Source organism: Panulirus ornatus, chromosome 23 (assembly GCF_036320965.1).
Source record: "Panulirus ornatus isolate Po-2019 chromosome 23, ASM3632096v1, whole genome shotgun sequence".
Classification (NCBI taxonomy): domain Eukaryota; kingdom Metazoa; phylum Arthropoda; class Malacostraca; order Decapoda; family Palinuridae; genus Panulirus; species Panulirus ornatus.
This window is the reverse complement of record NC_092246.1, coordinates 3506230-3533140: the sequence shown is the minus strand read 5'-3', so window position 1 is coordinate 3533140 and position 26911 is coordinate 3506230. Positions and strand designations below refer to the sequence as shown.

The following is a 26911-nucleotide window of genomic DNA, read 5'->3' as shown; positions in this document are numbered from 1 at the left end:
CGTGTGAGCCCCCCAACCTTCCTGACGCGCTAGGAGACGCGGTTATATACAACCAGCGTAGCACTCTACACGTCTGAGATCCTCCCATGGCCGCCAACTGCTTTCCTAACATAAAAGAGATGCCACCTAGCCTTATCTCGGTGTTGCATTTCCCGGCCGCTTATTTATACCGCTAATGTCAAAGTTTGTCTTAACTGTTACGTTTTGTTAGCGACGGGAAGGCTCTTGTTATTCTGTTGTTTAGCTTTTACACAAGACTTTTTTTTTTCCCTTTCTTGATTATCATCACGTTACAGTAATTCCACTGGTTTATATTGCAGTTTATCTCGGTGGGTTATTTACATCTGGATGATGACGTCTGCTTGCTCGTCTTTTTCTTTCTTTTCAGCGATGGAAAGAAATTTGAATTTTGATTGCTTGCAGGCGCTGGAAATGCTACGGTTCACATTAATCGATTACGCGTGGAGCCAACGTCTAACCAAATGGTTTATTTGTCTCGGTGGATTATAGCTATTTACAAACAAGGCTTTGAATTATAGCTTATTCCTATGAATAACGGCAGGACCTTTCTCTAATGGCTTATAGGCATTAAGCGGTTTATTTAAATGGCTCATTTGTGCGAGTGACGACAATGTCTTTGTCTTAATGGTTTATTTTTCTTGGTAATGACTGGGATAATCCGAAAAAACATTAGCAATGATAAGTTTATCTAAATGATTTATTTGCAACTACTTCAACTGAGATAACCCTCCTAGTGATGAACGGCCGAGCCAAGATTCATCCCAATATTAACATTCCTTGTGTTGCGACCGTGTCTGACGGAGTCACTGACTCCAACTAACTATACTATTACTGTGCAGATCAAGGACATATCGTAATGTACAGATGACGTTTAGTGCATTCCAGCCTCAGCAGTGCGGGCATCAAACCTTTCTGTGGCATTGGTTTTCTTTGAACAGAAATAAACGTAATATGCTAAACACGGTGTTGTCGTTAAGCGGGGTTTGAAGAAACACTCGCATATCATAGTAAATCAAAACCAATCTTCAGCAGCTTCTAGTGTGATATATGAGGATGGTAATCCGTGCTGGGGAACATGTGTGCTTTCAGCTAACCTGTTCACAAAAAGAGAAAGAAAAAAAAAATGGTCTGCCTCGCTCTCACAAAGACCCAGGATGGCCAGCCCGGCGCCTCAGGTACCGCACGCCAGTTATGGCAGCCGATATTACCTGCTCACTAGACTTACGAGCAGAGTTACAGACTTGTGGATAAACCGATGTTTACTCTCCAAATGACCGAGGAGTAATGTGTATTCCGCCGTGCGTACGAAGCTAAAGGTATCACTAAAGTCCATCGAGTTTATTCGTAGTGGTATCGTCAGCATCTAGCACAAAGCAACAGATGTTTCTCGTTGGTTATTGCAACCAGATACAGAGATCCGTTGGGACTACGTCATTACACTAGATCCTTGAGGTAGGGTTTTGTGGTCTTTAACAGCCCCTGAACGTTGGGGACTCATGACACTTGTATATCCCTTAGCATTGGCGTTGTATTTGACCTTAACCATTGGCGACATACACGTAGATAACTTTGAATACTGACGAAGTTCCATGAATGATGAAGAGATGCAATTTGGTGTAGTTCTTGAACAGCGAACACTGATGATATCTATATAGTGTCTTCCTTTAAGACGAACACGAGTGACTCTTACACAGCAGCCTTTAGCGATGTTACAACATGCATTTAAAGATGTTTCCCATATAACATGAGACTACAACTTCATGTGATGCATTTTCAAAATCCATTCAGACATCAAAGTATCAATCTGTCTTACCCCATACAAACTACATACCAGTAATGAAAAGCCTGATCTCTTGATTTGAAAAGGATAACCTTTTCCAGCTGATAAGTCGGGTGCCCATTTATCGACCAAGTCCAACAGGGAGAATGGACACCTTGGTTGGCTGTGTGCCGGCTGCTCTGCTCGAGACTCGAACCCAGGCTAGTTTATTTATAGTCAGTGACCCTGATAACTGCACCGCAGTCGCTCCGGCGGAGCGCTGATTTATGAAGGTAGAAAAGGATGCACGATAACTGAAAGGGAATGGACAAAATTCTAGACAGTGTTCGATGCCTCTTACATATTCCAAGTATGATTTGAAAGCCATGTTTTTCGTGATCGTTATTATCTGGAAAATTGCAGTGAGCACTGGTATATATATGTTGTCCAGTTACATATCTACATATAATGCAAGAAAAGAAAGCCAATTCTATTCTTACATTTAATAAAATCTGTAAGATTTCCATTTCATAAGAACTGGCAATCTTATTAAAGTATGTCGTCATATCTATCTACATGCTATCTAATCTGGAACCCTCCCAGTGATTTACTTCGTGGAAGACCTTGAACTAGATAAATGCTGAGGTAACATGAGTGCAGTCTTGCTAAAACTATTCGATGCTTTACCGGAAAATATCAGAAACATTTCGCACGAACTAACTGAAAAAGAAGTCACTGGGTACGTCTCAATAAAGCTCGAATCAAATTCCAGAAGGTAGTACATGGGCTTGAATCAGATTCCAGAAGGTAGTACATGTATTAATCAGCTGAACAGCAAAAACAGTGGGGTATGATCAGCCTGGAACATCAATGTAGAATCAAGATACACATAGGCTTTAATTCTCTGGTCATTCAAATGAATTTTTTCTCTTTCTTCAACTCAGACCAGAAAACAAATGAGAAGGAATGAATTAACTTCACACAGTTCATAACAACGAAATCTTACTGGAGTTTGCACAGTGAACGCTAAGTAAATCTTGAATACTCCGGCAGCCATCAAAGATTCTTACGGTCACAGACGGAGTTGTATAACGTCTGAAGGTTTATACTTACACGCACCCAAAGCCATGTTCACCATCGCAACATAACACATCACTTGACACAGCACATCATCATGAAAAATCACGAAAGAAATACGTCTGTTAAACCTCCACGTCTCCAATAACGAGCACTTGCACAATGCAACCATCTGTGGTTAATGATGACATTAATTAGGTTCAAAGGAAAGTGAGAAACTAACTTAACCAATAGGTGGTGGGCGGGGAGCTCCGGAGGCAACGAGCCAACCCGCTTAGCAGACGGCAACACACCACCAACCTGTTGCTGCCAGCGAGGCCAAGCTCGCACTCTCCCTGATGGAGTGCAGGAGGTGTTCCTACATTGGCCGGATCATGATAACAGCATATCTTTTGTGTTAAGATATACTTACTCTTGTCAGGTGAATTCTAAAGCACTCGACAGCTCTTGTAGGAGAAGGCTAATCATACGCTTACAACAAAGCTTGTTGGGAACTACGTATCAATTTTGCGTTCAGAGAGAGAGAGAGAGAGTTTCAATTAGGGTAGAGACTAATGCAATAGTTGGGCCCAATCTATTAAACTTTCTGTACGATCGTATGTTTTAATATCTGGGTACCGTCAACACAAAGTTTTATCACTCATCCATTTACTTAGCCAATTTCAATGAACGTATCATTCTCGACGTTGTCAGGTGTTCTCTCGTGTTCCCTCATTCTTTTCTTCCATTGTGGACAAATTTGCAACTCCTAACTGTAACTGGGTAATCTTCTCCGTTGCCCTACCTTAAACCAAGTTAGAATTTGTTTCTCCGAGCGTGTGAAAAAAACGTATTTTATAGTTTAGGTTTAACCTTCTTTCTCTTATACATGTTTGCTATTTCCCGCATTAGCAAAGTAGCGTCCAGAACATATAACTGAGCTTTAGAGGGAAATAGATCCTCAATTGGCTCTTTCGTCAGTTCCTTCTTTTGGGAGGTCGTACAGGGGTGGGGATTTCCAGCCCTCCTTTAACGCCTTCTATGACGTGAGCGATGTTCTTTCTCCACAATCCCCAGTGATATAATTAGGTTTAATACGTAGCGTAAACAATGCATTTACGTTTGTTCCGAATCTTTCAGCATACAGGATATATGAATTACTCCAACCCACTTAGCGATGCCCATCTGAAATGTGTCCTCTGTTCTCATACCCAGATAACTTTCGATCAAACTTGTATAGCCCTTGTGTCAGGCTGAGAATTCAGCTGCTTTAGCCAACCTCTTGTACAGGTTGCAGTCAAACGCCTCCTTCAGAGAAAAAAATATGCAACCAACTCAGGGCAATTCCAATACTGAAGCAGATTTTCAGAGGGGGGCCCATTCATATGCACCGAGATAAATAACTATCGATAGAAATCTCACAAGGAATATGACAATTCATGTTGTTATACCAAAAAGGGCCTGAAAGGTCCTAGTTCGTAGGCCAAAAATGGTTTTTTGCTCCTACGTACTAAGGCAGAAGGAAGGGCCTTCCGGGAAAACTGACCCAATCATAAATATGTTAAATGATGCACAGATCCATCCAACTTTTTTGTCTACGCTAAAGGTCATTGTCACAGATCCCTAAGAGACATACAGCACATCTTTCCTCTGAACTTAAGGTGCCTCTCAAGTAGTTCTTTTTCGCGTACACAAAAGCGTGTTAAGACTAACACACACACTTCAAATGATACATCAACGAATGAAATAAACAGCGCGCCTAAACTGTGAATCCTGACAAAATACAAAAATTTGAAAAAATGGATGATAGGCCAGGATGTTCAAGAGATCGGAGTCATGGGACCCCAACCAGTGTAAACTCCCTCCCCGTACATTTAAGAGGTAAATTTACCCGCGAGACATAATATACCCACCCTTTCCTCTTCACAAAACCACAAACAAATTCTCAAATTTGCCGGAAGGGAAAGACAATAGCAAGTAAGTCGGTCGATTTCATGAAGGCAGAATAGAAAATGAAGGTGAAAGTTCAAGCCAACCCGTTACTCACGTACAATATAAACCCGAGCATTGACGCAGCGTAACTCGGCCGCTTTAGTTGGTGGTGTTGGTCACGAGCACATACTACTGGAACCAGCTGAAGATTCGCCTCATATCCACATTAACCTGTTTGTTATTCCGGCAAAGTTCCTTCTGAATATTGTTCCTAGATCTCCACTCCCGAGTCTTGGCGGCGTGATATAAAAGTACCAACAAACTTTCTGGAAGAAAATAAGATTTTTTTTACACGCCACAGTTAGCAAGACTGTAAATGCAACATTTTAACATTGTAAAAAAAAAAGTACTAAGTCGTGTAGAATATCAAACTTGTATAATATATCACAACTATATGTCAAATCATCATTATTACCACAATACATATATCATGGCCTTCATAAAAACATCACTACATGAAACCATTATCACAATACCTCTCGCGTGACACACTCGCTATAACCACATATTCGTAGCTATAAAGCTGGTCCCAAAAATCGATCTGAAAATTATTTAGAAAATGTGTAACTTCTTGCGTATATCTTTTTTCAGCAATGATCTGAATAACTTCTGACATATTTTTTGCCTAACATTAACCATATCAGCGTTTTCCCTTTCTTCGACACTTTCATCAGGAATCATACTGTAAGCATGTTATATTCTGTATGGACGACGATTAAAGTTTTATGGTTTACAAATGTTGGTTTATACTACCTCGCTTCCCGGAGAGTATACTTACATTCAATTAACTATGGCGAGATTCTGCTTAGGCAAGTCACATGTATCGCTCACCACAGGGTGAAAAAAGGATATCAACTACCTTGTAGAAGATTAATTCTAACAACTTCAGAAACATAATAATTGGCTCAACCTCAACTGCCGGCAAAATAGAGGCAGTGTAGTATCAGCAAATTGTGGGTTTTTGCTGCCTTTGACATGAAAATAAAGGACAATGAAGAAACTGGATAATGCGTCAGAGACAGACCTAAAACGTACACACATGGGTCAGAAAAAAGATCAACACATGAAGACAGAAAAGAGACAGATTTGTCTTTCTTATATAAACAAAACCACTTACCAAGGCTGAAGATACGCACATGAGAAACAGTTCGTCTACGGCAGGATTAATTTCACATTAGTTCAAAAGGTTTCCTCGAGCGCATTTTAATAATTCATTCGGCTCTTGTCTTCCACAGTCAGCAGCGGCCTTACCATGGGACATGGAAGGGTTAGCTGGCTAGTTTGGTACAATTATCATTATTCTAAATGTGAATAACCAGTACCAATAATGTCCATAGTATAATAAACGAATCCTAAGCTAATCCTTCGAATTGCAGCAGGTCTTATTTACATAGTTTGACATTAATCACATGAATTTAGGTCAGCTTTACAATCCATGGGCCCGGCTTCCCATGGCCAATGCAAATGCCATCCCTGCCATCATTCTTTTCTGGAATAAGCCAGGATAACTAGGGTGGGAAAATTCTCTCCTACTTATCCCTTGTCCTGTATAAATTGGGTCTTTTAAAGTGAATACAGCTCGAGATATTAAGTATTTGTGCTCGACTTCAAAATCTGAACTGAAAATGTTCAGAGAAATAGTACTTGAATGAGTTTTTTTTCTTTGAGCTTTTTATTATTAGATCAAAAATTTTTGCGCACGTTGAAACACGCTACTGGTAAGTTGTAGAGAAAACCCTCCCACAAAGTTATTTATGTATGACCAATAGGGAATAATCGCGAGGGAAATCAATGCTCTTCTTTTATGGAGTATGAGAGGGAAAAGCAAGAGCTGGAGAACAGGAGGAACTATAAATGAGGAGACAGGCTCTGAAAGCACCCAAAAGACATTAGAACAGGATGCACTAGATAAATAAGGATAAAGAATTAAATGAGGACGAGGATGGAATATCATTAGGACTAAAATTAACTGATACACTGGCAGAGATGTGTGAGTGTGTGTGTGTGTGTGTGTATGTGTGTGTGGAGGAACTGGTCCCAGGAGCATGTGGTGAGCGCCTAGGGGCTGTGATCTGAGTCACGTGACCACACACCAGCCATCCATCACCCCAACCGTTGGGCCCGTCTTTAGGGACGGCGAGGCCGTCTCCTATCTGTCATCCTTAGTTTATTTACCAAATAAAAATAAATCCCCGCGTTGTAACTTTACCAACATAACATCGCCCTTCCATTCTACAAGGTTTAGTAATGAAATTTAATGGTAAAATTATTGTTTGTATCATATTTTGCTTTCATTTTACACGGTCGTTTAAAATGGCTTGATTTTATTTCATATGCAGCAGCCCAGTGTCACACCAATACCTGATGCATTTCCTGACACATACGCTGGATTTTCTGACGTATTCACTACCAGTGTGATAGGCATGAGTCAACCTGGTAATTACTTTCTAAGCATCACCTAGAGCATTTACATGTTCAATGGAATTTCCTGAGAAAAATATTGCATGAATGTTCTTACGAACCTGTATATATGTGTCACGAGTTACCAGATAATCAGCGACTGAAGGAATTTACGTTAAAAGGAATCAAGACCATGTAAACCTTAAAATACTCAAAATTTACACGAATATGTGCATTTCAACGTGCAAATTTCTCAGGGACATTGTGCTTTTACGAATTAGACGTCGTCTCACTGATACATCAGCGTTTCTACGACACAAATTTTATTATCATGTTGGGTTTTCACATACACTTTTCAAACTAATTTTAGCAGACACTCACAACTTTCATGTACACTCGTAGGGACTGGCGGATGCTTAGGAGTTTCAGGGACTACATACAGGACCCCAGAACAAACAAGTCCAAGGTGGGCCAGGTAAACAACTTGGCCTTGGCCGAGTGCTCAGGAGTCGTAAGGGTGGGGATGGGGGGAAGCTTGGACGTTAGGGTGGGTCATGGGGAAGGTCCGGCTCCCAGTATGGGTCTGGGCCCGCAACAACTGGTTCTCAATATACATCGTAGTCCCTTGATGACTCCAAAAGCCTCAGTTCAGCAAGACGGTACGACCATGACCAGATGCTATGGCCTCTGATCTGACCCAAAGCCAATGAACCAAAGGGACAATTGGAATAGGACAGAAAACTGAAGATGAATGCACATTACCTAAGTTACCATCCGAAACCAAAGATTCGAAATCTAAAATGTGGTGAAACTGTTAGATGGAGATATTCAAAATAATCTGAAGTTCGGATGATAAGAAATTTTCGGGGAGATCAAGGATATCCGTTTATATACAACTGGTATATACTTGTAATAATTTAAGTACCGTATACAGAAAGGATGGGATGGAAGCTAAGATGAAAAATAAAAAAATTACTGACAATTTAAGGAAAATATTGGAATAAATGTGAACAATTAGCTAAGGAGACGTTCCACAGGTTTGTTCTGGGAAGTGGATATTTCAGTCAACATGGTAGGTGATGAAATGCATCTGGAAAGAATGGTTAACAATTATATGTATAACAGCTGACCAGGGTGGTACTATCGTCCTGACTGAGGAGCGTTACAGTAGTGCTCAGAACCATCTTACGCCCTACTTGTAAGATTGCTGGACTTTGTCTCATCAAAATGGGACTACAAGGGATATTCCTGCCTTCTTACAAGCGCCATACACCGACTCAACCCTTACCTATCTATTTTAAGATAAGCTCTCCTGCATCTCATGTCTGCACAGTCGTTTTGATTAAATCATGATAAAGTCCAATAAACCCATGGCCCCTAAACCCCTGCATCATGGGGTATTAAGATTCTTCGGGTTCCTGTCGGACTCTACGGCCAATGATAGGGAGGGCTCAGACAGTAGAGGCTCTGGCTACTACAGTATCCTTTCCCTCTCTGATAGCCCTTTTATTTTCTACTCTATCCTGTTGAACACTGTCTGTCTTGTACCTCTTCTAATTCTTACTTCTCTCTTCTAATGACGTTCTCATAAGCCCCTTCTTCACATCTATCTATAATCTTCCTTTATGATTCCGGTTCACAGATGGTGTATGCTTATTTCAACATCAACACATGTTGCACACCTATGTCATCTGGCGCTACGTTTGAGTCCCAACTACCACAGATTTTCTTTTGTTTCGTCTATTTCTCTCCTAACCCTAAAAATTTTATATCTCTCTTTGACTATCTAAACTCCTGCCATGAGAGTGTGGCATCCTCACTCACAAGCCGGTATCCTCTACCTAAGAATTTTCAACATTCACTATCTCCCACAACCTGAGAGAAAATACTTCGACCACTACTAATTATAAATAGCAGGGGTGAAAGAATGCTGTCCTCAAATGCCCTGCATGTTGTAAAAGGTGTCTAAAAGAAAGCAAGAGTGCTCATCCTCCTTGGAGCTCTGACTGGGTGTCTCAATGTGTGCACATGTAACCAGGATCAGAAGAAAGGAGAAGAGGGTAGTATCTTTTGGTAAGAAGGACTTGGGCATTCTGGCTCTGAGTGAAACTAAGCTCAAAGAGAAAGGAAAAGAATGTTTTGCTTAAGAGGTTATTAGGAATGTGTGAAACAGTGTAAGGAAGTCGGCCCTACAATGATGTGAAAGTGGATTACAAGAGGTGTGTGATTATGCTTATGCTCCTGGTAGCAAGAGAAGTAGGGAAAAGAGGCAAGCATTGAGGAAGGAGCTGAGTGGGAGTGTCAGCAATTCTGATGAGAAGGATGAAGTATTAGTGATGATTGATTTGAATGCAAGAGGGGGCAATTTGGCAGGTGAGTGCAATTCAGGAGCATAGGAATGAAGGAAATTAATGAAAATGACAGAAAGCCTTTGAAGTTGTGAGCTGAAAAAGGAATGGAGATTGAAAATGCATTTCAAAAGTGGGACATACAAAGGGATAGGATGTGAAGAAATGAGACCATTCTCATCTGTTCTTGGTCCTTCCTCATCATATGGGAAATGGTGAACAAGTACTGTGTGGAAAAATTAATTATATCAATAATTTTCTCACCAGCTGAGAGCAATCTAAATCAGTAAAAATTAAATGTATATGAAACACTCATGAAGAGATTATAAGCATTTATTTCACCAACAATAATGAGACATGAATTATATAACAATGACAAAAATACGACATACTGGAAATATATATGAGCTGTGATGCACCACTTTTCAACAAGATCAATTCATCACAAGATTTTGTGATAGCCAAAGCATTTCTCATACTACACACTAACAATTCAAATTGTACAAGATGCTAAAGCATCAGTATTTATGAATAATGATAATATCATATTGAGCTACACTTAACTCTATTACATATAAAATAAATTATCAAGAAAAAGAATTTGCAAATTGCAAATGTAAAATATATAAAAATTCAACCTATATCTATTTCAAACTAAACCAAAGCTAAAAGCATTAAGTAAAAACCCATACTCCTGGCAAAAACAATGCTACCTGCATTGACTGAATTCAAATGGAATCTTGAAAATCAAATAAAAACCATATACATCTTTCAATTTGTCTCTCTATCACACCATGTTGCCACCACTTATAATTTTGAAGGGCCTCTTAAATCGGTAAAGTCAAACGAAAATACCATAACACTAAAAACCTTATTCTACACAGTTTCCAATCTACATTCACCAGTTGTTAGATGTAAGCATCATTCTTAGACTGGACAGACTTCACATAGTGGAAACATTAGACAACTGGGTCTGCAGGATAAGATACTAAGGAGGTAGTACCTAAATGTTCAAGAAGAAAAAGCTTAGTAGAATTGTATGGAGACTGCAAATATAAGTGCATATAATAGGAAATAAAAAAAATCAGGTCTCCATGAAAAATTTGGTCTAAGGTGAAGCAAATACTGCTACTGCCTAAGCCCTTCCTCTCATTGGCAGGAGGGTCAGAAGGAAATCCCTGCAATTCTTTGCACCACATAACACTGATTACTATGGTCACATAAAATACTGACTTATTTACTTTCATATTAACAGACTTCAAGTGATAAAATGAGAAAAATAAAGTGTGTAAAGACATGATATAAAAAAACTTGAAGAGCTTGGGACTCAAAAGGGGTCTATATTGTAACTGCCTGAGTCTTTCTTCACATCAGTAGTGGAATCAGACTGGTGTGTCTCAAATAAACCAGTAATTCTTGTTTTTCCAAATGTAAATTAGTAACCCTGTTAGTTTGTCTCACTAGAACCCAACAACGTAGTTTGTTTCAAACTGACAAACGAGTGTCTGTCCCAGTGCAAACAAGAAAAACTACATATTCACCCCAGTGAAAAGTAGAAATAGTGTTTGATCCAATTTCAACCAATACCATCGCCTGTTTATCCTTATACAAACCAGCAACATTGCTTTTCAATAACAAAATAAACCAGAAACCATGCTTGTTTGTCCCAGTGCAAACCAGTAACAACCTACTTATTTTGCTACAGTCTGACTTGCTATAAACCATTAATAAACCCTTTTTTCTTGCAGTGGAAAATAGAAATTCTGTTTGTTTGTCCAACTGCAAGCTAGAAGCATAGGATCTCTTGTCAAATCTGCCATCAGACAAATCAGCAGAAAGACCAGAATTAAAGACATAACCTGTAAAGGCCCTGAGCATCTCAAGATGTCTTCACCTCACTTCAGAAATTACATCAATCTTGCAGAATTTTCACTTCTCACATACAATACATAAGTCCTTCTAAACTCCTTTTCAGTATAAAGTACCACAATTTGAAATACTTCATAAAGGAGGCACAAAAATTTTCACTTTAATCTAATTACAAGTCTTTTAGACATGCTTAACTTTTTCTGCCTCAGCAAGGTAGTACCAAGAACAGAGCCAAGGAAAAACCCTTGCGTGTCTCTTTCCAAACAATCTTATAAATCAAGATCCTCCAGACATGGTTACTGAAGGAACACTCATTGAGCCTACAACCACTGCCTTGTAACTACACAAACACATCAGAGTTCGCCATTAATCCAGCTGGTCAGAATAAGAAATTGTCTTTCTAATCTGATAAACCAATCCAGCAGTTTCCTTAATTCTGAGGGTGTAAGAATATTTGTACAGACAGTGAGGGCACGGTGCACTGAGAGGTACATGGATGGGCGCTATGGACAGGGCGAGTCCTTGGAAAGGGCATGTAGCCATCCCCCATGTTTGCTATAGTTACAGATGCCTCCAAGCTGTTCAAACGACATATGTTTTGGTTTGCCATTATTGCCAGCCAATACATTATACAATGAGTAGTGAGTTTAAGTTAATAGGTAGTTTGATTGAAGAAAATACCACCCTTCTACGTTTGTCTTGACCAGGTAACATAGCACCTAAAGGGTAAAGACTGCATGGTGTGAGGGTGTTTCTTTTTTAGTGTTTTTTGGATCACTGAGAGCATATGTTTTGTACATGTCATGTTTGTTGGGTAAAAGGACCTGTAAGTACAGGTGGTTGAAGTGTAAAGTGGGGATTAACTTTTTATTTCCATTCGATTAGGTTAGGCTATGAAATAGTTTGGATGGGGGAGTTCTAGTGCTGTTGGAAAGAACTCAGTGCCAAGCATATCAAAATGAGACTGTTCTGGAAGTACTTTTATCTAATTGTGCAATTGTTGAACGTCTGTGGTTGCCAGGGAGCAGGTGACTGTTCCAAGTCCTTTCTTTTATGTGGTTTGCAGCTTTATGTTTGTTTTTGACATGATTAATGTCCAGACAGATGAGTAGTTTACAGCAGAACAGCTTAAGCATTTGAGGAGAATACTCAGGATTCTTTTTCTGGTTCAAAACTAGTGCCAATAGGTTTTATCCAGGCATTTAGTTTTAGGACTGTCAAATGCTTTTTTAATATCTACTGCCACCAGTATTGTGAGGGAGGTAAACTGTGGTTGTTTGGAGCAAACCAGAATATGCTGAGTGAGGTCCATGTTCAGTGCAGTACTGGAGTGATTAGGTCTACTACAGCTGTGCAGTGTGGCTGATAGTGGGACATTTTAGCTGATACTGCTGTGACTCAGTTTTTCAAGGAGTTGAGATACTGATGATATATATGATACTGGGTGATAAGAGAAAGGAGAACTGGATGCATCAGAGGGATTTGGGATGGGTACAATGTTGGCAAGCTTCCAAAAGTCTGGGATTTCTTTGTACAGGCAGGGGCAGTCAGAGAATCTGTAAGTACTTGAATTGTAATGGGGCCAGTGTTATGAGGAGGTTTGATACCTAGTCATGGACAGTTGCAGAGGACTTCTTTAATGTTATAACTGAATTTCAACTGTTCATGAGAATGAAGGGTATGTAAGCAGCTGTTCTGGAGTGAATTTTGTATAGGTTTCCAACACTCTCCTTTTTGGGTATGGGATATGTTTGTGTATTCTTTGGAAGCAAGAATGTTACTGAGTTAGAATAAAAGTGCTTCAAATATATGAGTTGGGGTAGTGAGGCTCTTCATCATTAACCAGAGTTCAGTGCAGTTGGTTTTGGTGTTAACCATGCTCATCAAAGGGACTTCTTAAATGAAAAATTTGGGAAGAATCTAAGGAATGAAAGTTTGACCTTATGGAATTTCCATCTCAATAAGTGATTTTAACAATGCATGAATGTGCTTAGTATGGGGATGAGAATGAGAGAAATGCCATGATATGAGACCTAAAAATAAAATTCTTTTGTGAGTTATAAAAATAAGCTGAAATGAAAAGGCAGCTGCCATCAAAAGCAATTAACTCTCCTACAACAGGTGGTACATAAATGCAATGCAGATTGTAAAAATAGGGGTCCCCATTTTCAAAAATGTCACATGTGTTAGAACATAAATATTAGTGTTACAGTTATCCACTGCTACACCAACTTGTGTTGCCAGAAAGTAATCTATTTTTTCCTTCTCTAGAATAGTTTTTTTTTTTTTTTTTTCATACTATTCGCTATTTCCCGCGATAGCGAGGTAGCGTTAAGAACAGAGGACTGGGCCTTTGAGGGAATATCCTCACCTGGACCTCCCCTCTGCTCCTTCCTTTGGAAATGACAACTTTGTACTGCTGCAGCAGCAAAATGGTATTCAGATAATTTCATGGGTTTGTAGTGCAGCAATGACTGTTAATCTATGTAAATATAAACCCAAACAAATTAATATATGCTAAAAACCTTAGATATGCGCTATCTGATTAATGTAATAAAAGCAAGAAAAATGTAACAGGACATTCATGTGTCTGGCAGTGCTAACTGATGTAGGCCAAATCCAGAAGTGCACCTTCTGATTCCTGCAGTAAAAATAATTGCATTCAGGTGAGTTTCATATTTTTGTAATCAGGGAGAGGTTCTCTACTCACTGCGTGTCAAAACATGATTCATATCTTTTATATCTTTTAATCTACAAGAAAAAAAAATGATACAGAGGAACTAGACACCAGATAATACATTGCTGCAGTGAACAGGTCAAGCAACCTGAACTGCCTGTCCCTCAAGTGCAGGGAACCAACAAATCTTTTATGATCCCAAAATGGAAAAATGTTGACGACTTAAAGGAACCTTGGAATCCTAAAAGTGAATGCTACTGAAAACATCCCCAGCATCTGTCACATGACAAAGAAAAAACCTTAGACATTTGGGTTCTCTTTCTAAAGAATTACTGAACCACAGCCAAATTTTTTCATGAAAAACTTCAATTTCTTTAGGGGAAAAAGAGCCAAACCAAAACAAATTATCAAGTTTCTCACCAATTTTTAAAATGTAAAATGAGTTTCAAGAATACTGTAAACAGTGTACTGAAATTAGAACTTCTGGAAGGTGGGTGTACAAAATTAAAGGCCGCCATAAATCTCAAGAGAAGATATAGAAAAGTCTGACCTACCTACAGTATAAGAATCAAATATAAAGGAACTCAAAGCATACAAGCAAACTATCAAAGAAGCAGTTTCCTTATGAACAAATATTTCACTGGTCTCATAATCATGATGCAAGTTCGTACATTTGTAAAAAGAAAGAAAAAGGATTAAGGAAATACAAAAATAATACTTGCCAGCAAAAAGCAGCCTTCTCATTTAAAGGCAGTTGGTGGCTAAATAACTTAATATTTGCCAAACTGAGTCATCAACTTATTCAAATATTTCTCATACTGTAACAGGAGCAAAAGGCTGTTCAAGTCAGATATGGGTAACTTTTCATAACATGACTGTATAATATGAAAATGCTGATATGAGAGGTGGTTTATAACACCTCTCAAATACTAGCTTTCAGAATTCAAATTTCTACTTGTTGAGGTGGCCATGAGGACAAACTCTGGAACATGAGTGTAAATATGAAGCTCATATCAGTTGAAAAATCCTTTTGGCAATTGTAAGAAATGACACCATTGTAAAATACTGAAAACCATATCACAATCATATATCGTGAGACTTATCTGTCCCCTTCCTGGGAATTACAGATATATAAATAATGAAGTTACAATGAGACTGTCTCTTAGAAATCCTTAAACAAATTAAACACTCTTAGTCAAATGTTTTAAACATTTCAACGTTCTATTCATATATATAAATGAAGATATAAACATCACAGTCATTTTCTTGAAACCTGGCCATAAACCTCAATCATTACATCTAAAGTTAAACTGTACTATAACAGATGATGAGATCCTTGTGAGAAGAAACTAAATTTTGCTTCTCTCTGGTCCTGGGATTTGCTAATAAGACTACATGTAAGGCTGTCAACCTCAACGCTTGTGAAATTTAGTTTTATGGGATCCACTGAAAGTCTTGAAGGAAATGGAAGAATATCAAAAGATGACATAAGTAAATGTCAAATGAACTGAACTCGAAGCCATTGTTTAATATTGTGTCCTGACACATGCTGCAGAATCTAATATCAAGAATATGTTCCCTACAATAACATCTAACTCAGTAATGACAGCTGCACTATACATATTTATTACTTGCATTACAAACAAGTACACAAAAGAGACTACAGAATTAAAGGTATCATGTAGAGATTATGTATATCTTATCATCCCCGCATGTCTTTCCTAACACCTATGACCTGACCCTTTTTAAATGGCAGGTATTCCATTTTCTTCTAAGTTCTTTTAATATTTTTTGCTCTTTTCTTATTTCTCCCTCTCAGTGACCCTCTTCACATTTCAATTAAGGCCTGACTTCAATGTGGATCTCTGTCCATGCCTGGAGACCGAAGGGAAGGGAGAGGCTGTAAAAAATGACACTACAAAAAGTTATCATTACACCATTCTCCAAAAATGCAAAACAAATAAGCTGACAGCTTCTAAGAAATTAAAAGTTTACAACCATTTGCTTGAAAACTTTTCATGAGGGATTATCAAGATTGATCAGCATCTGACCTGTGATTTCTATTCTAGGTGATTTTAGAAGCAGTAAGAGCACTTTAAATGTTGTTAACATATAGTAAAGGCCAAGTCCCTTTCAACTTATCAAAGATGGGTAGAAAAAAGGACAAAGAAATACTTAGTTAGAGCTAGTTTTTTGGATAAAACATTATCACTGTTTCCTACATATTATTGTAAATCACTTAAGAACTGGAATCCTGCTTGATCTTTTTCCCTCTGATGAATCATCAGTGAAACTTATAGTAGCAACTGCAAGCCCATGCATTGTTTCCTATAGGTGCTGTTACAAAAAAAGTAAGAATTCTGGTGTACTTACCATATTGGTCAACTGAATAACGCTGCATATGATTAAAAAAAAAAAGTCTTTCAAAATCTAAAGAAAATAGATGTAATAATCAACCTTGGTGAGGATGAAGAATGTGCATTTGTCATATATACAACTCTCTCCTCTTTAGCTAGACAGATACCATCCTAACACTCCAAGCCTTTTTTCATTCTAATTTTCCATATCTACATTTCATCTCTACATTCTAATATAGTATGAAAAGTTATAAAAAAATTTGAATTTTCACTTACAAATATAAGTGAATCGTTTTACATTGTCTCTTCTTATCATTGTTTCCCTCCGCACCAAAAATTATTTTTTTCCTCCCTTCTTTGAGCTTTTTTTCTTCCCACTTGCACCCCCATACTTAGCAGCCAAAGAGTCATAAAATGAATCCATCTCCTCCACCCGGTTCTTGTTGCGCTTAAGTATCAGTGCTTTCAAGCTGTCTGCTGTGTCATCTAGACCAAGTTCTTTTTTCATCTCTTCTGCTTCCTCTGCTTCAGCTGCTGCCTACATGAAAAATACCAAAAACACTTTTCAATCATAAGACTATTACTTGTACATTGTTTATATTACATTTACTTATGTAATATAAAATTCCCCCCTCTTTTCTTGATTATGAGTTAAAATAATGAAAGTTAATTATGTTAGTTACATATTAGATATCTAACTTGTTACTAATCCAATATTGCTACAACTAAATGGCCAACAATGCTTTGATTGGATATTTACAGTATACCTATACATCTCAACGTATACATATATATATACACTCACACAGATATATACATATATACACATGTACATAATTCATACTGTCTGCCCTTATTCATTCCCGTCGCCACCCCGCCACACATGAAATGACAACTCCCTGCCCCCGCATGTGCGCGAGGTAGCACTAGGAAAAGACAACAAAGGCCATATTCGTTCACACTCAGTCTCCAGCTGTCATGTATAATGCACCGAAACCACAGCTCCCTTTCCACATCCAGGCCCCACAAAACTTTCCGTGGTTTACCCCAAACACTTCACATGCCCCGGTTCAATCCATTGACAGCATGCCGACCCCGGTATACCACATCGTTCCAATTCACTCTATTCCTTGCACGCCTTTCACCCTCCTGCATGTTCAGGCCCCGATCACTCAGAATCTTTTTCTCTCCATCTTTCCACCTCCAATTTGGTCTCCCACTTCTCCTCATTCCCGCCACCTCTGACACACATCCTCTTTGTCAATCTTTCCTCACTCATTCTCTCCATCTGACCAAACCATTTCAAAACACCCTCTTCTGCTCTCTCAACCACACTCTTTTTATTACCACACATCTCTCTCACCCTTTCATTACTTACTCGATCAAACCACCTCACACCACATACTGTCCTCAAACATCTCATTTCCAGCACATCCACCCTCCTCTGCACAACTCTATCTATAGCCTGAGCCTCGCAACCATATAACATTGTTGGAACCACTATTCCTTCAAACATACCCATTTTTGCTTTCCAAGATAAAGTTCTCGCCTTCCACACATTTTTCAACGCTCCCAGAACTTTCGCCCCCTCCCCCACCCTTTGATTCACTTCTGCTTCTATGGTTGCATCCTCTACCAAATCCGCTCCCAGATATCTAAAACACATCACTTCCTCTAGTTTCTCTCCATTCAAACTTACCTCCCAATTGACTTGTCCCTCAACCCTACTGTACCTAATAACCTTGCTCTTATTCACATTTACTCTCAGCTTTCTCCCTTCACACACTTTACCAAACTCAGTCACCAGCTTCTGCAGTTTCTCACATGAATCAGCCACCAGCGCTGTATCATCAGCGAACAACAACTGACTCACTTCCCAAGCTCTCTCATCCACAAGACTGCATACTTGCCCCTCTTTCCAAAACTCTTGCATTCACCTCCCTAACAACCCAATCCATAAACAAATTAAACACCATGGAGACATCACACACTCCTGCCGCAAACCAACATTCACTGAGAACCAATCAATTTCCTCTCTTCCTACTCGTACACATGCCTTACATCCTCGATAAAAACTTTTCACTGCTTCTAACAACTTGCCTCCCAAACCATATATTCTTAATACCTTCCAAAGAGCATCTTTATCAACTCTATCATATACCTTATCCAGATCCATAAATGCTACATACAAATCCATTTGATTTTCTAAGTATTTCTCACATACATTCTTCAAAGCAAACACCTGATCCACACATCCTCTACCACTTCTGAAACCACACTGCTCTTCCCCAATCTGATGCTCTGTACATGCCTTCACCTTCTCAATCAATATCCTCCCATATAATTTCCCAGGAATACTCAACAAACTTATACCTCTGTAATTTGAGCACTCACTTTTATCCCCTTTGCCTTCGTACAATGGCACTATGCAAGCATTCTGCCAATCCTCAGACACCTCACCATGAATCATACATACATTAAATAACCTTACCAACCAGTTAACAATACAGTCAACCCCTTTTTTAATAAACTCCACTGAAATACCATCCAAACCCACTGTCTTGCCGGCTTTCATCTTCCACAAAGCTTTTACTACCTCTTCTCTTTTTACCAAATCATTCTCCCTAACCCTCTCACTTTGCACACCACCTCGACAAAAACACCCTATATCTGCCACTCTATCATCAAACACATTCAACAAACCTTAAATATACTCACTCCATCTCCTTCCCACATCACCACTACCTGTTATATATATATTTTCATGTTTACAGAGATATGGTTGAAAATGAAGTGCCTCTGTGAAACACTTACCTTCCGTTTTCTGGCCTCTTTCTTTCCTCTGCTTTCTTTTGAGAAATGATTAAAATTTGGCACTTCTTCATTCTTGATCCAACCCTTGATTATCTTCCTATACCTGAAAAAAGATAATAAGATACGAAATATACTAATACAGTAAATTCCTTTTAGTTTGCTTGCTGTATCCCATGTTAGTGAGGTAATACCAGGAACAGATGAAGAAATGACACTAATTTGCTCACATTGAGTTTCTAGCTGTCCAAAACCAGAACCCCCCAAATCCACAGCCAAACCCCACCAACCTATCCATGGTTTCCCCTTATCATTTCACATGCCCTTGTTCAGTCCAGTGACAGCACATCACCCACTATATGCATCATTCTAGTTCACCCTATCACAAGCATAGCTGACACCCTACTGAATGATTAGGTCTCAATAATTCAAAACAACTTTTTCACTCCATCCTTCCATCTCATCTTTCTCTTGTTCCATTCATTTCTGATGCATATATCCTCTTAATCAATTTCTCCTTGTTCATCCCCTCCATAAATCCAAACCATTTCAGCACACCCTACTCAGCTCTCTTAAATATACTCTGTCTCTCTTCCCTAATGAAACTCACTTCCTTACTTTAAGCCACATCAACTACCTACTTCCTCATTTCATACACTTTCCTAAACTCTGACAACAATCTCTATAGTTTCTCATACAAGTCTGCCACTAGAGTTGTGATATCTGCAAACAGCAACTGAGTCACCTCCCAGCCCCCCCTCCCATCCCTAACAGACTGCAAACCTGCCCCCCCCTTTCTAAAACCCTTGTATTTACTTCCCTGACCACCCCATCCATAAAAAGGTAAACAACCACAGTAGAATCACAAAACCTTGAGGCAGACCCACCTTTACCTCGAATCACTCATCTTCCCTTCCTATTGACACACATGCCTTACTCTCTTGGTCAAAACTCCTCATAGCTGCTAGAAGCCTTCTGTCTGCACCATACATTCATAGCACCTTCCACAAAGAATCTCTATCAATCCTATCATATGCTTTCTTCAAGGCAAACACCTAGTCCACATAACTTCTACCACACCTGAAATCACACTGTACTCCACATAAGCTTATGCTCTGTGCATGCCACCATCCCCTTGCTTACTACTCTAACAATCAACTTACCAGGTATACTCAGCAAACAGATGACTCTGTAATTCGAAAATTTGCTTGTCTCACCCTTGCATTTATACAATAGCAGTGTACATGTATTCTACTAGTCATCAGGAACCTTACCTTGAAACATACTTATACTGAAAGTCCAGATGAACTAATCAACCACAACGTCACCCACTTTCTTGAGGAATTCAAAAGCAATCCCATCCATTCTGCCATACTTCATCATATGCTAGGGTTTTCCCACCTCTTTTTTAACCAAAACCAATTGCCATGACTCTCTCACTCCACATACTTCCATGTCCCAGACACCCCACAGCTCCCACTCTATCATTTAACACATCTAACCACCAATCAAAATACTCAATCTATCTCCTCTTTGCCAGCATCAGTTACCCATCTGCGCCAATCATAAAGTCTCTGATTTGTTCTATTATTCTCCTCACACTATTCACTACCTTACAAAACATTTTCTTATTCTCCCTGAAGTCTGCTGATACTTTCTCATACTCTCTCTCATTTGCCCTCATTTTCAGCCCTGCATCTTCCTCTTAAGCTCCTGGCACTTCCTCTTGTACATGTCTCAAATCAGTCACATTCCTTCCTTCCAGGTAATTCCCATATACCTCTCTTTTCTCTTTCACTAGCAACTTAACTCCTCATCCCATCAATTACTGCCGCTTCTCACATGCTCACATCCCACCTTCAACATGCTACATACTTCTCCCAAACATTTAAACAGTGCTTCCCTATTGACCATGTCACTGAGACCTTGACCTTCATTTATGAGAGTGGGAATGAGGCAGAAAGTAAGACCAGTAAGCCTGACACAAAAGGAATTCGATAATTCTGGGCATCACTTCAACATCCCTGAGTCAGCATAGCATCGTTTTCTAAGGTACTTGCTGTCCATGACCCACTACCTATAAAGAATTCAACTGTTCCACAGTTGTGACATAATAAAATTGTTATATTCTGAAAAAGTGCTATGCCTTTTTACTGACTGCACTGCAGACCAACATGTTGTAATTCATACGTGAATGGTTTCTGACAAGCCTGTGCAAGGGCTAAGCCTCTATTTCACATGAAAGTAATCATGTATATTAATCATCTGTTTCTAACAGACAGATTAATACTTTTATGATTAAAAAAATATTTTATCATTTAAAAGCAATTCTTACCTTGGTTCATCATCAATTGTGGAGCACAACACATTAGACAGGATATACTCCATGTCTCCCTTCCCATCTATGTAGGCCTGCTTTAGATCATTCATTTCTTCCTCAGAATCTATAGAGAAAATAAGAAACTATATGCTTCACATTAATCCTTTCTCCACACAATTTACACTGAAAAATAATACATACATCCTAAACAATACTAAAGCTTCTGTGACTAATATATTAAAGGTGCTTAATTATGACAATTTGTGAAACATTGCATTACAGTGCTATGTGCAAAGATTTTTACCCCTGTATTCTGCTTCAAAATTCTTGATATCTTCTATTGTTATCTTTTTGAACAAAAGACGCCAATACTGGTTCCAATCACGGTCATCTGGAGCAATGTTTTCCTCATCTGCTTCACCTAAATACAAGGGAGACAAAAGAAATGAGAGTATCTATTTATGAGTACCTAAGCCAAGCTTATTCCATGAAGCAGGGAGAAACATAGACAGAGCTGGTAGGGGATGAACAGCCTCCTAAACCACTCATGAGTAAATACAGAACAAGAGAAAAAATATTGACATCATATTTGTCTAAAGATATCTAAAGAATACATGAATTTGAAAAGTGTCATATGACCTGAAAAAATATTCATAATGGGAATACCTGCATGTAGCTATGATATAGATGATGTGGCAGTTATATATACTAATTATATAAATGGAAAGCCTTATAAATACAAAACTTATAATCACTGATTCTTTGAACAGCACTTGATAATTCATAAAGGAAGTTAAGCAAACATTGCTAAACAAATTAACATCTGTTACGTATCCTTATGTTGAACAGTTTCCTTATCTTTTTTTTAAATCCAATGTGATTAAAACAATCAACATGCCTCACCTGTTTCATCATATACAGCACGCCGATCCTTGTCAGACAAAATGGAATAGACTTTGCCAAGTGTCTGAAATTTCTGTGTAGCATCTTCTTTATCTTCTTTAACCACTCGATCTGGGTGAACTTTCAATGACACTTTGTGGTATGCTTTCTTCACTGTGTAAGAGAAACAAAAAAGAATATAACTGTACTGGTATACTGCAATTGTGTGTGTATTACTTTTTTATATATCTATTGTACTTGATCGCCATTTACCGCGTCGGTGAGGTAGCGCCAGAAAACAGATGAAGAATGGCCTATCCACTCATATGCACATATATAAACATAGACGCCCATATGCATACATATACATATCAACATATACCGGGGTTGATGTGCTGTCAATGGACTGAACCAGGGCATGTGAAACATCTGGGGTAAACCATGGAAAGTTGTGTGGGGCCTGGATGTGGAAAGGGAGCTGTGGTTTTGGGCATTACTGCATGACAGCTAGAGAGTGAGTGTGAACGAATGGGGCCTTTGTTGTCTTTTCCTAGCGCTACCTCGCACACATGAGGGGGGAGGGGGATGGTATTCCATGTGTGGCGAGGTGGCGATGGGAATGAATAAAGGCAGACAGTGTGAATTGTGTGCATGGGTATATATGTATGTGTCTGTGTGTGTATATATATGTGTACACTGAGATATATAGGTATGTATATTTGCGTGTGTGGACGTGTATGTATATACATGTGTATGGGGGTGGGTTGGGCCATTTCTTTCGTCTGTTTCCTTGCGCTACCTCGCAAACGCGGGAGACAGCGACAAAGCAAAATAAATAAACAAAATAATATATATATATATATATATATATATATATATATATATATATATATGTGTGTGTGTGTGTGTGTGTGTGTGTGTGTGTGTGTATGAATGGATGGGCGCTACCTCACTGACACAGGAAACTGATTATGTATAATATAATAATAAAGTAAATATATATTTTATATCATACATAATCACTGTGTCCCGCATCAGCGAGGTAGTGCCAGGAAACAGATGAAGAATGGCCAATCCATTCATAAACACACATGTAAACACACACGCCCATATACATATATATACACATCAATATAAACACATATACATATGCATACAAAGCCATATACATATAGACATATGTACACATTAATAATGGCTTGCCTTTATCCATTCTCAGTGCCATCCCACCCCAAAGAAAGCAGCTTCACCACCCCCATACTTGTCTGTCTTTCCCAGCATTAGTGGGATTGCACGAGGAACAAATGAAGAAAAATCCGAATTCATTTGTATCTATTTTCTGTCATGTGTAGTGCACCAAAACCACGGCCCCGTATCCACAAGCACGCCCTACAGATCTTCCTCAGGTTTCCCCCAGCAATTTCACATGCCCTGGTTCAGTCTGGTGACAGCACCTTGACCCCTGTATACTACATGGTTCCAATTCACTCTATCCTGTACATGCCTTTCACCCTCCTGCAAGTTCAGACCCCACTCATTCAAAATGTTTTTCATGCCACTCTTCCATTTCCAATTTGGTCTTACACTTCTCCTTGTCGCCTCCAGTTCTAACACAAATTTTCCTTCCACACCTTGCTGGCATTTGTTGAACCTATCATCTGAACAGGATGAGCAAAAAATTTCAGCAGCTGCAAAATGGGTAATCATTCCTCTAAAGAATTCCTTATACTAAATAGATTGATTCAGATGACTGCTGCATGATCTGAAGAATCAATTTCTACCCTATGCCAACTATCAGACAATCTCCACACAGTCTCCATACATCTCAGCTGCTATGAAAGACTATGTGAGGGTCTCTTAGATTCTGTAAATATCTACAGGTATGTAATCTCCTGTTACATTACTTAATCCCACATTTTTTCCTAACCTTGTCATCACTTTCAACTATCATGTATTATCTATTGTTAGATAAAAATCAATAATCCAAAACATACAGTGCCACTCCAAATAATTTCTATTGCTTGTAAGGTGTCTAATGATTTCTTCCATTAAGTTATTTCCACAAGTTATTTCGGCAGTGCCCTTTAAAAACATTTCACTATAAATAATGTATCAATTGCACTACACATCAAACCTAAATTTGGATAGTGAGTGATTTTGTCATGAAATGCAGCAATGTTTACAGAACACATGAAGGATGCAAAGTGTGATCTGGAGCACATATCTTCTAAAATATAAATGAAGGCAAAAGTGGTGAAGGTTATGAATAGAAGAAAATTTCTGAAGTCATTAAGCTAAAAGTACACTCAAGTTATAAAAGAATCAAACTTAACAAAACCTCACCTACTCTCTCCTAGCTGCTATGATATACAGTAAAAATATATTGAGATTACAGTGGTCTGCTGCTGGGAACTCTGTGGAATGGCTGCTTGTGGGAAGGGTGAACTGTAGAGCAGAAAGCCGCTTAATCTGTCATCTAGCGGTATCTATTTACAGTTGATGCACAGCTAAATCATCAATCTATATATCTAATTTTGATTACAACACTGAGAATCATGATATACCTAGGGAGGTAAAGCACAGTTTTTAATGCTTCTGTTGAAATTCTACAGGTGTTCTGCCTACTTTTATATTGATCAACGCCACATTTTCCCTGATATTCAAAACACCACTCTCGTCCTATTTACAATAATATTGCATCAAAAATGTTCTGAATCATGATTTGCAACTCTCACAAGCTTTTCTAAGAACTAAAATAGCATTCCAGAACAAAATCACTCATTAAGAGATGCTTTCCAATTTGTGAGTCTATATATTTTATCCCATTTGGTCTACAATGAGGCTAAATCCCTTTACCATTACATATTACATTATTCCACACTGCCTCACCTGGAAAAGAGCCTGACCACTCTTTCCAACCAAACTGACATACATAAATTCCACTTAATATGTTAGATAACTTAGTCCTCGGTATGAGATATGACTCATGCTGGAGGAAGTGGCAATCGATTTGCCAAGCTTAACTTAACCCAATTGTATCGTTTTTTAACATATTCTATCTTAATATCAACTCTAGCTAATATAGGAGATTTTAACATATAGCTGCCAGTTCTGCATGACATGATCCAATCTGCATGTCATGTTCCGGACACTTCACGCCATACCAGTGTCAGATGAATTGGGTTTATAAAAAATCAAATAACTCCAGATGATTAATTACTAGTTAATCATGTTTTAATATATTTCATTAACTGCAGCAGTGTAAAACTTACACTCATTCTCGGAGCAGTTCTTCTCTACTGCTAAAACCTTATACAGATCACGTGAACCAAAGAACTTCTCACAGCAGTCTAGGAGGCCTGTCATGGTGGATGATGCACAATATCTCAACAATTCTGGAGGTATTTTGACCTTGTCTAATCTGTAGCGTGCAGGCCGCTTCTACCGATGACAAGTGACACAGTGCAAGCAAGCAACAAAGTTTATTTACATTCGAGCAGCTGATTGATTTGCGCGGGAATCAGGAATTACAAGTGAAGATCGGCACCCGCGGCCTCCCAAGCTATGCTGATCATTTCCCAAATAAATTTTTAGTATATTATATATTTAATGAATTCTAATGCAATAATCATTAACTACGAATGGCCATTATGTCCTGCTATTTACAAATGATCTTCGTTTTCGATTCGCATTTTACAGGCGTCGGAAGAAAGCGGTTTCGGAGCATCAACACCAATTTTTCACAGAGAATTTTGGAGATTTGATATTTCTCTTCTTTTTCTTTTTACAAGTGGAAAAATACCTGATGATTGATCATTTGCAAAGGTAAGGATTTGTTAACATTTCACTATATGCCGGGAATTTGATCTATTATTCTTCTTACATAATGAACCTCAAGCTTTCCCTTCCCCACCATTTCTGTTTGCGAGTGGATCATATTGTCCCGCATAAAAAAAATTACGAATAAGGATCGGAAATTCTTCCACAAGCGGAAATGACGATGGCTCCTTAGACTTCCGACGGCCGCGTGGGTCAAGATACACCTCAATAAAGGGGATGCCAAGCCAACCTAACCTAATATACCATAAGACATTGAACGCAGCGTCCCTTCTTCTGCAGGGACACTTTCACGCTATAGCAGAGCAGCAGCGGTCCGCGGGTCCCTGTGGAAGTAAGCTGGTAAACTATATTTTTTCTGCCTGATATCTACGAAAGATGAAAATTGTCATCTACTTAGAATCCTGCCCTGTTTTCCCGGCTGTCATGTTATCTTAAGCAAAGAGGACAGATTTAAGTTTAACGGAACAATGGACGTTCTCGCTTCTTTCAAATATGCTTCGCCGCGCCTGTCCATTGCCTCCTTTGTGACGTTGCTTTGTTTCAGTAGTAATCAAAATATATATTCTTTTTTCGAGTTAT

At 38.8% G+C, this 26911-nt stretch overlaps 1 protein-coding gene across 1 annotated transcript; it reads right to left on the bottom strand.

The window, feature by feature from the left end:
- Positions 1–9893: 9893 nt before the first annotated feature.
- LOC139756723 (dnaJ homolog subfamily C member 9) lies at positions 9894–26001 on the bottom strand. Its single transcript, XM_071676423.1, has 6 exons — positions 25765–26001; positions 22514–22666; positions 21915–22031; positions 21626–21734; positions 19294–19396; positions 9894–17017 (listed from the first exon to the last, which is right to left on the bottom strand). Exons 1-6 carry the CDS (start codon positions 25856–25858, stop codon positions 16817–16819), a joined length of 777 nt encoding a protein of 258 aa, XP_071532524.1. The 5' UTR covers positions 25859–26001; the 3' UTR covers positions 9894–16816.
- Positions 26002–26911: the final 910 nt, after the last annotated feature.